At 35.0% G+C, this 10,200-nt stretch overlaps 1 protein-coding gene across 2 annotated transcripts; it reads left to right on the forward strand.

Moving 5' to 3' along the window:
* Positions 1–284: 284 nt before the first annotated feature.
* On the forward strand, positions 285–5,631 carry LOC107769948 (perakine reductase). Of its 2 annotated transcripts, XM_016589206.2 has the most exons (8): positions 285–423; positions 506–577; positions 1,444–1,614; positions 1,842–2,048; positions 2,142–2,314; positions 2,524–2,620; positions 4,559–4,712; positions 5,139–5,631. In XM_016589206.2, the coding sequence occupies exons 2-8, from the start codon at positions 518–520 to the stop codon at positions 5,315–5,317; spliced, it is 1,041 nt and encodes a 346-aa protein (XP_016444692.1). In that variant the 5' UTR covers positions 285–423; positions 506–517; the 3' UTR covers positions 5,318–5,631. The 2 variants fall into 2 exon arrangements, with proteins under 2 accessions (XP_016444692.1, XP_016444694.1); XM_016589208.2 differs by having other exon boundaries at positions 416–577.
* Positions 5,632–10,200: the final 4,569 nt, after the last annotated feature.

Consider the following 10,200-nt stretch of genomic DNA (forward strand, 5'->3'; position numbering starts at 1 on the left):
ATATATATATATATATATATATATATATATATATATATATATATATATATATATATCCATCAATTGCAAGAGAAATAAGAAGAAGGCTATTTATTGAAAATTTCTCAATTTTTGTGGAAAGAACTTTTTGCCAAAACACACTACATCCCTTGCTTAAAAAAGAAATTGAAAAAACTTGAACAAAAAGGTTTTGGAAAAAGAAGTCAAATATCTCAAGAAATATTTCCACGTACAAACGCAAACAATTGAATGAGGCAAATAAAAAACTTGTAAAGAGGGAAAAACCAGTAGTCTAGATATGAATATATCAGTGCCACATTACCACATAGCAATCAATCATCACTTCACCAGAAAAGAAAACGACTCCTCAACTCTAACTGGAACGTATATCTTCTTTGGATTCTCTAAGATTATCATGTCCAAGTATGTGCGATTGAGTAGCTTTTTCAAGCATTTGTTTTTTTCTTCTTTTAACCATTTGGATTTTGGTGTTGGAATTTAGCAGTCTGCACAGAAAATGGAGCACAACCCACAAATCCAAATTCCAAGACTCAAATTGGGTACCCAAGGCCTTGAGGTAATTGCAAATATTTTAGCTCTGATTTCTATTTCCCATCGGGTTTTGAATAAATAGTGTTTTGATATTGATCTGCAATTACTGATCACAGAAGTTGTTTTTTTTGTGGTGACAACCAATTAGTTTTTCATGAATTTGTTTGGATCAGTATGTATAACCTAAAGTTCAATTAACTTAATTGCAGATGTATGTTTCATCTGACCAATTTTCCATTCTACTTGTTTTGAAGTTAAAGTTAGGTCTTGAAATTTTAGTAGTACTCTGTTTGTTTTTATTTCTGTATAGTAATAGATATTTAGGACTTTTACGTGAGAGGAGGAAAGAAGAGTATGCTACCACGATTATTTCTATATTTGATTGTATCATAAGTGAGTTTATCTTTAATGAATTCCGTGTGAGGTTATTTGATTGAAATTTAATGCCTTTACAGAGGCAGTGTTCATTGTTGCTCCTTCGTTTCATTTTCTTAACAATGATGAATCCCTTGAGTACTCTACCGCCTTTGGTTATACTTTAGTTATTTTGTATATGCCCAATTAACTCACTGTTATTTTCCTTGATTGTCCCATATCACTCTCCAACAGTTCACTTAACTGAGAGATTGCTACTCATAGATCGGATCATAAACTCCTTCAAACCCGGTGTTAGAGGGTAGTTCACATAGTATCATGGTGTGAGCTCCTATTGAATCCCACCTATGTAATATACTACTCCTATTGAAATTTAATAAAAAACTCTTTCTAACCCTTATTTCTACTATTGAAAGAAAGACTTTGGTTCTCAATATATGTGAACTGAGAAGAAAATAAAAGTCAAGGTTTACTTGTATGCTAGAAGCTTTAAATCTTCACCTGATCATTTTCCAGGTATCGGGTCTAGGCTTTGGTTGTGGGGGACTTTCTGGCATATTGAATGCTCCTTTGTCACATGAAGCCGGATGCTCTATCTTAAAGGAAGCATTCAACAAAGGCATCACCTTCTTTGACACAGCAAATGTATATGGTCATGGCGGTCACAATGAGATAATGGTGGGAAAGGTATGTTTCATTGATGAGAAAACAAGGCTAAGAAAACAGCACTGAGGTTGTAATGCATGTTGGATCAGTGCACTGTTCAATATTTTTATGTCAATCAATGCATCATCGTTCATTTGAAGATCTAGAATCAATATAATCACCCGATGTTGCTGAGACTTGTACCTATTCTTAAGCTGTCACATAAATAATGATTTTCTATTCGTAAATGGTCATTTTGGGATAATCAGGCACTGAAGCAGCTTCCTCGTGAGCAAGTCCAACTGGCGACTAAATTTGGGTGTATATTTTCTGAGGACTACCTCGAGTTTCAAGTCAAAGGTACTCCAGAATATGTCCGGCAATGCTGTGAAGAAAGTCTCAAGCGGCTTGATGTGGACTACATCGATCTATATTATCAGCATCGGACAGATACATCTGTGCCTATAGAGCAAACTGTAAGTATCAAGTTTTATCCATGTTATTGCCTCTGGTAGTTAATATGCTGTAGAGAAACTTGATTTTCTTGAATCAACTTCATGAGAAAAAAGATGGGGGAACTCAAGAAGCTAGTGGAGGAGGGCAAGATTAGGTACATTGGCTTATCTGAAGCCAGTGTGGACATAATTAAGAGGGCACATGCAGTTCATCCCATCACTGCTGTACAAATGGAGTATTCTCTTTGGACTCGTGAGATAGAAGAGGATGTAATTCCGCTTTGTAGGTATGTTCGAATTTGATAACTTTTCTACCTCTCAAAAATTAAGATATGATGAAGATCAACATTGTTGCATAATATGAAACCATAATTTGCTTTTTGAATTTCACTATTTTTTGTTTGTAGTCTTGGTTTGGTTATTGATCAAGATTTGATAGGTAGCAGAACAGAACTCCTCAATCTTTTTTAATATCTTCTCTGCCTCCTTAATATAGGGAACTGGGCATTGGGATTGTTGCATATAGCCCCCTAGGTCACGGCTTCTTTGGTGGGAAAGCAGTCACAGAAAGCTTGCCTGCAGAAAGTTTGATGGTAAGTAATTGCAGTAGTTGCTAGTATATGTTAGGTACCACACAGTTCCTCTCGGATTTATTTCCCTTAGATGAAGTATTCATCATTCTCCTTCTCTTGTTTGGTATAACTATCATAGTGCATAATAAATCTACAAGGGTCTGAAGAGTTGAGACTAAGTAACTGCATGGTCATCGCCAGTGTTTTAAAAGGCATTTTCGGGGCGAGCCCCGGGGCGATGGTATGGGGCGAAAGTCTCAAGAAGCGTACGCCCAGCAATTGGGGCCGTACGCCCGGGCGTTCGGGGCGTATGCCCGGGCGTTTGAGGTGCGTTTTTTTAGTGAGGAGTAAGCCTCAGAGACTTTTTCAAATTAAAACAAAATTTGTTTAATAAGTCCTTCATATAATACCCAAATTCTCAAAAGTCAGTTTGGTAATTACTCAAAAAGTTTAAAAAGGAACTCAAAAGTATTAAATTTAAAAGTCAAAGACCTTTTTTATTGATTGAAGCCCTAATTCATGGTCTTTCCCAATTCTTTATCTTGTGCGCTAGTCTGCTAATATCTCCCAAAAGCAACAAATATTTAATTTTTTTTACAAATACAAAGAGAACTCCATTCTCCTTCATAGCAGCAAGTTCAAAGTTCAAATTGCAGGTTAATCATCCTTTTTGATCCTCCATGTAGAAAAATTTATTCTTTTAGACTCAAGTTACTTGTGCTTGTAAGTAGCATATAATAGATTGTTTTGACTAATTTTTTGTGGGGATGAAGCGCGCGCGCGCGTGCACACACAGACACTCACACACACACTAATTATTTTGATTAATTTTTTGTGGGGATGGGGGAACACATATATATAGTTTTCTTAAATTTTTATGCAATTTTACCTGTTTATAAATATTTACTGTCATTATATTATTTTATAAAATATTAAAAATTAAATACCTATGGGGCTTACGCCCCGCTGAGGCATATGTAAAACGCCTCGCCTTACGCCCACGCCTTTTAAAACACTGCTAAGCACTATTAAAGCAGCTAATTTTAAAAGAACATTTGCTAGTGCACACAAACACAAGGATATGACCCAATGATCAATGAAATACGTAAGGATATGACTTTAAGACTCATTTGTCCGTTCGTTCTGCTTTATAATTCAGTCTTCTTTCATTCCAACACTAGCTTATTGTTTTTATTTATTGAGACAAATTATGGGTTCTCTAAATCTCATATTATCCGCACAAGGACTTGTATCTCGACAGGAAAATACACGTCCCGAAAAAGAATAAAGAGACTCCTAATAAACACTGGACTTGCTGCAAGTGTAACAGCAACAACTAAGCCAAAATCCCAACTACTTCATATAGCTTATATGGATCCTTTGCTTCTATTAGTTCTGTACTTAGTAATGTCCCTGTTGGTTCAAAGAAATTGTATGTTTTTGAGATAATCACCCCCATGTTAATCTATGTCTACTTTGTCAATTTTATTACCTTTAATCATCACAGTGTCTCACCCATGTATCTGCGCATATGGAGGTCTACATAGAGCATAACCAAACCATCTCATGACTTTCTCTCGTTTTCGCACCCTCCATTGAACGTGATCTAATTATATCTAATTTTTTAAGAGTCCATATCCATCTTAGATATGAATTTCAACGGTATATGGTGTGATGTTGGACCTGAAAGCATAACTAAGTACTCTCATATTACATTATTGGTCTCATACCATTTTAAATAGCTTGTTTTCCGCTTTGTTAGTATCTTCTTATTGCATAACACTCCTCTAAAACTCCTTATTTCATTCTACCATCTATTTTAGTTCTATGTGTTGAATCGGCATCTATTTAAATTGTCTGCATTTAGACACTAAAATATATGTTATGTGCAAGGTTTGGTAAACATGAATGGAAATACTGGGAGTTGGGTTAATGTTATTTCACTCTCTGTTTTGTTAGGGTTCGCATCCAAGGTTTAGTGGAGAGAATTTGGAGAAGAACAAAGCACTGTACTCAAGATTTGCTAACTTAGCAGCAAAGCATAGTTGCACACCTCCTCAACTAGCTTTATCGTGGCTTCTGCATCAGGGAGATGGTGTGGTTCCGATACCTGGTATGATATACCTTCTTCATTCACAAAAGTTTATACAGATAAAAAGGGCAGCCCGGTGCACTAAGCTCCCGCTATATGCGGGGTCCGGGGAAGGGTCGAACCATAAGGGTCTATCGTACGCAGCCTTACCCTGCATTTCTGCAAGAGGCTGTTTCCTCGAGATGTAGTTAGAATTACATTTTCTATCAGTTAATTTAATTTCTTTCCTCGAGATGTAGTTAGAATTGTTAGATTCTTGGTCGTCGGACCAATTTTCTGTTGATGGTGTTTCTTTGTTAACTGCAATATGTTCATATTAGGATAAAGCATAATTGGTGAAGAAATTAAAGAATTGGTTTTTGATTATCCTCCTCTTTGATTAGGTGAAAATCTAGTCTATCGGCATACTGTCTGACCTTTCATACAAATTTGGCTAATATGTTGCAGGAACAACAAAGATTAAGAACTTAAATGGCAATGTTCAATCCCTAGCAGTGAAGCTTACACCAGAAGATGTGAAGGAAATCGCGGATGCTATCCCTGTTAGTGAAGTCTGTGGAGAAAGAGAGCATGAAGTGATGTCCAAGTACGAGTATCGGTTAGCTAATACACCGTTAAAGCAGTAACATCACGTTTGTGATAAGTCTTTATGGAATTAATCACCATCTCATTTAATAAATCAACAATTCTGTTTTCATTAAGTTGAGCTTATCTTGTAGATGTCCATGTATTGTTACCCCTTGTTGATGCGCATATCAAAACTAATTATTATCCAAGCCAAAGCTATCCTTTGCCAGTTGCTTGATAACACATATCTTTTGTGCTTGATTTTAAAATACATGAGGTGTATTTGCCGTTGAGTCATATTGCAGCGGTGTTCAATGTAATTTACACTGATACAAAATAAGGTAATTTGTATATTGTGGCACTTTAATGTTCATATTCCATTATTACGTACTGTTTTTGTTGCTGTTATTATTGCGGTGGTGTCGGGCCAATTTGTGTTATTCTACAGCATATTTTACATTCCCTCTCACCGATATAAGTACCAAACAACTGCATTCACCAACGCTTAGACAAGTGGATAAGAAAAAACCTAACTTGGCATGTTTTGGCCAAACTTCTAGAAAGTTAGAAACAACTGCATCACCCGCTTAGCATGTTTTAGCCGAACTTCTAGAAAGTTAGAAACGATTGCATTCACCAACGCTTAGACAAGTGGATAGAAAAACCTAACTTAGTATGTTTTGGCCAAACTTCTACCAAGTTAAAAGCACTTTTTACAATAATAGTATTTTTTTAAAAATTTGAGGTGTTTGGTCAAAATTTGAAAGTGATTTTGGTGGGAAGAAACTAATAATTTCATTTTTTTAGGAACTTAATTATTTGAAAAGAAAAACAAAATTAGAAAAATAGTGGACTTTTTCCGATGATGGATCTTCTAGATAGTTTTCTTGAGGGATTAAAGTCTTAACAAAACCACAATCTATATTATATTTAAAGCACGAAGGCCCTTAGAGAAATGTCGTTCGCCTTTTTTACCCCTTAAAAATATATTTTATATTGGATTAAAATGTAATTTAACTATTTTTATAATATTTAGGACATTTAAATCAACTAAAATTTTGGTTATTAAACTTTTCCTTATTTGAACTATGTATGAATCCCTAATATTTAGGATAACTAAACAAATTAAGATTTTACCTTTTATAAAAAAAATTCTAAAACCACTAAGATTTTATTTTTATAGATCATTTCCGGGGATAAAGAATATTATTTACCCTATGTAGTTGAAATCTCCATGTTTGCGTCATGTATTGTATATTATGACTTAAATAGTTTGAATCTTAAATTGAGCAAATAATTATAGGGAGATTGGTTAAGAAAATAGAGTGACCCCGCAGAAGTACAAATATCTATAATCAAGTAGACATTATATAGGACCTAACAAAATTTATATAGGACCAATTATATATTAGATTAGAGTAGAATTACTCAACTTTTTATTCAAAATAATTCTTTTTAATTCTTTTTTCACCGAAGAATTTTTTTCAATTTTCTCCATGGTATTTAGGAGCTTTAATCAAATAAATTTGTGCATAAAATTCTTCCTTATTTTAATCATAGAGAAAGTTTCAATATTAACTATCTTGTATAAATCCATTTCTTATTTAAATTATATAACGTATCAATTTAATAAAAGACAAGTAATTCCAAAAATTTAAAAAAAATCCACAGAATAAGTAAGAGTATAGCTATTGTCTTTTGTAGGTTTGAATTGTTCTCTTTCATAGAATTTATAACCAATTAATTTTATATAATTTAATTACCTTTGTAAACAAAAATATAGAAAGACCAAGTAGAAAACTATTCAAAGTCGACAGTATCGGTCGATACTCCTTTGATTTTTCTTATTCTTAGTTATAGAATTATAGTCATCGTAGAATTAAACTCAATCAATTCTATATGATTTAGTTATCTTAGTAAAATAAAAACTAAAAAGAAAAATAGAGAAAGATTTTTTGTCAAAAATTATGTTTATTCTTTAGTCAAACAATTCTTGTATAATTACTATAATTATATATAAGTTATCCAATAACTATAGTTATTATATTCCTTAACTCAATATCAGCTTTTTAATTTATAAATAACACTTAACAATTGCACATCACATATGCATAGCTTAAAAATATTTGTATAAATCTTTAAAGTTTATATTTATTGAGATGGGATACACACGCAAAGTGCGTACTCTAAGACTAGTTTTAAAGAAAAAAAAAACCAAAAACATGTCTTTTAGCTTTGTTTAGGTAGTAATAACCTCTTCTAAATTTTCTTTATGCCTTGGTTCTTTTCCGTGGGATGTAGCTTGAACCGTGTAGTTCTTTTAGAGTAGATTAGGACTTAGGAAATAAAAGAGAAAGAGTGATGTGATTCCTTGGCGCCTTTGTAATGACCTGACCGGTCGTTTTGAGCATTCACATTTCATTCCGTACGGTGGCTTAAGGTCTTGAGTAGCTTCATGTGATGCAGTATGACCTGCCTATATAGTCAGTTTTGATTTTCGAGTGGAACAGATTAATTTGAAATAATGATTCTCATTTTAGAAGCTTTACGTTGAAAGAGTTGACCAAGTTTGACTTTTATATATTTGATCTTGTATCGGAGTTTTAATAGTTCCGTTAGGTCTGGATGGTGATTTTGGACTTAGGAATATGTTTGTATTTGTATTCGAATGTTTCTAGAAGGTTTTGGCTCAAATTGGCGAAAGTTGGCAATTTGAAGATTTAAAAAGTTCATAGGTTTGACCAGAAGTTGACTTCAATGTTATCAGGTTCGGACTGTTGTTCCGGAAATTAGAATAGTTTAGTTCTGTTTATTTGAAACTTTTGTGAAAAATTTGAGGCGATTCCTAGTTGTTTAGACGTGTTCGACGTAAGTTTGGAATTTGAAAAGTTAAAAATTCATTAAGCTTGATTTGAGGTGCAATTCATGGTTTTGATGTTATTATGTGAGATTTGAGGCATCAACTAGGTCCGTGTTATGTTATAGGACTTGTTGGTATGTTCGGACGGGGTTCCGAGGGGCTCGGGTGCATTTTGCAGTAGTTTCGGACCATTTTTGTTGTGTTGCATTGCTAGTTTTTCTCATGAGTCTGATAAGCATTGCGTTTACGATCAAGCTTCCACGTTTGCAGAGAAGAAATGTGGCATACGTGAAATTTATGCATAGCATTCGCGATATGGGACCGCGTTCTTGGAGTGATGGAAGAGGTCGAGCTGAAGGCTAGCGCGTTCGCGACTGGTGCTCGCATTTTGCGATGATGTGAAACCAGTTGGCCTTCACGTTTGCAGGATAGAGGGCGCATTCGTGAAGAGGTTTTTGGAGGCAGGGCAGTTTATTGCTTCGCGATTGCGACGGTACAACCGCAATCGCGTAGGGTATTGTTGGGTAGTGCATATAAGATATTATATTCGAAGGTTTTACTCATTTTATCATATTTTGAGATTGGGAGCTCGGATTTCAGTGATTCTTTAGGAGATTTTCTCCACTTGGAATGGGGTAAGTGCTCTTGACTATTATTCATGGTTATATCTTCGATTTTGTTATTTGATTGATGAATCTAAAATAGAAATTGGGAGTTTTTGTCAAAAAAATTTCTAAATTGAATAATATGATTTTGAAAATTGATTCGGAGTTGGAATTGGATGAAACTTGTATGGTTGGACTCGTATTCGAATGGGTTATCGGAATTTGTAAGTTTTGTTGGGTTCCGAGTGCGGGCTCGAATTGACTTTTTTGTTGACTTTGAGTATTTGATTAAAGATTCAGCCTTTATCGTTTGGGTTTGATTCCTATGGCATTATTGATGTTTTTGAGTTGATTTTTGCTAGATTTGGGCCTTTCGGAGGTCATTTCGCGTGGGAAGGCATTTTGGAATATAGATTTGGTTTGTTTAAGGTAAGTATCTTACCTAAACTTGGTTGAGGCACTAATTGCCTAAGTTATTTGTGATAATTACGTGCCATGGGTGGCGCACATGTGTGGGGTTGAGACCATGTACGTGCACCGGGGTATTATTAATGCTCAGTGTAGTGTTTAGGCTATGATATGCCTTGGATTGATTGCTAAGCTTCATACTATGATGATTCTTGTATTTGTACCCTTGTTGTGAGCCATCTGAACCATGTTTGAGGTTTCATTGAGGTTCATCTCCTAATTGAACCTTAAAATTGATACTTTCGTGATGTATTTGCCTGATTTGAGATATGATAGCACACTTTGTATATGCATACTCCTTAGCATGTTACTTATACACTTCTAGGGGTATAAAAATTGATATTCATTGATCATGTACATGTATTCTTGTATATCTGCATGCAGTGTGATATGGATTAGACTGGTAGCACGTGACCACGCCGTGCGGATTGTGATTATGAGCACATGACCATGCCGTGCGGCTTGTGATTTTGGGCACATGAGCACGCCGTGTGAATTGTGATTATTGGCACGTGAGCACGCCATGCGGGTTGTGATTATTGGCACGCATCCGTGCAGTTGATATTATTAGCATGTGAGTTATCCTGTAGATCCGAGATATTATTATTATTGGCACGTGAGTTGTTCGTGCGGTTGATATTATTAGCATGTGAGTTTTATGTGCAGCACGTGAGTTGTCCATACAGATCCGAAATATTATTATTATTAGCACGTGAGTTTTCTGTGCAGCATGTGAGTTATTCGTGCGGTTGATATTATTAGCATGTAAGTTGTTCGTGCAATACGTGAGTTGTTCGTGCAATATGTGAGTTGTCCGTGCAGTGTACGGATATGGATCTATCTCCCTAGGGTCACCTTCTCATGTTCTCTCTTGGTGGTGTACACACGGTTTGAGAAAAACTGATCAATGGTTTGGTTCGGATTTGGTATTTCTGAGGAAAGACTGATTAGTGTTTGATTTGGTTATTGCATTTCATTTGTACTTGAAATTTTTCTTGGTTGTTTACCT

This window comes from Nicotiana tabacum, chromosome 14, assembly GCF_000715075.1.
Source record: "Nicotiana tabacum cultivar K326 chromosome 14, ASM71507v2, whole genome shotgun sequence".
Lineage (NCBI taxonomy): Eukaryota > Viridiplantae > Streptophyta > Magnoliopsida > Solanales > Solanaceae > Nicotiana > Nicotiana tabacum.

Coding starts and splice junctions, on each gene's coding strand:
- LOC107769948 (XM_016589206.2), top strand. CDS start 518: ATGGAGCACAACCCACAAATCCAAATTCCAAGACTCAAATTGGGTACC. Junction 1,615..1,841: donor ATGAGATAATGGTGGGAAAG/GTATGTTTCATT, acceptor TGGGATAATCAG/GCACTGAAGCAGCTTCCTCG. Junction 4,713..5,138: donor TGGTGTGGTTCCGATACCTG/GTATGATATACC, acceptor AATATGTTGCAG/GAACAACAAAGATTAAGAAC.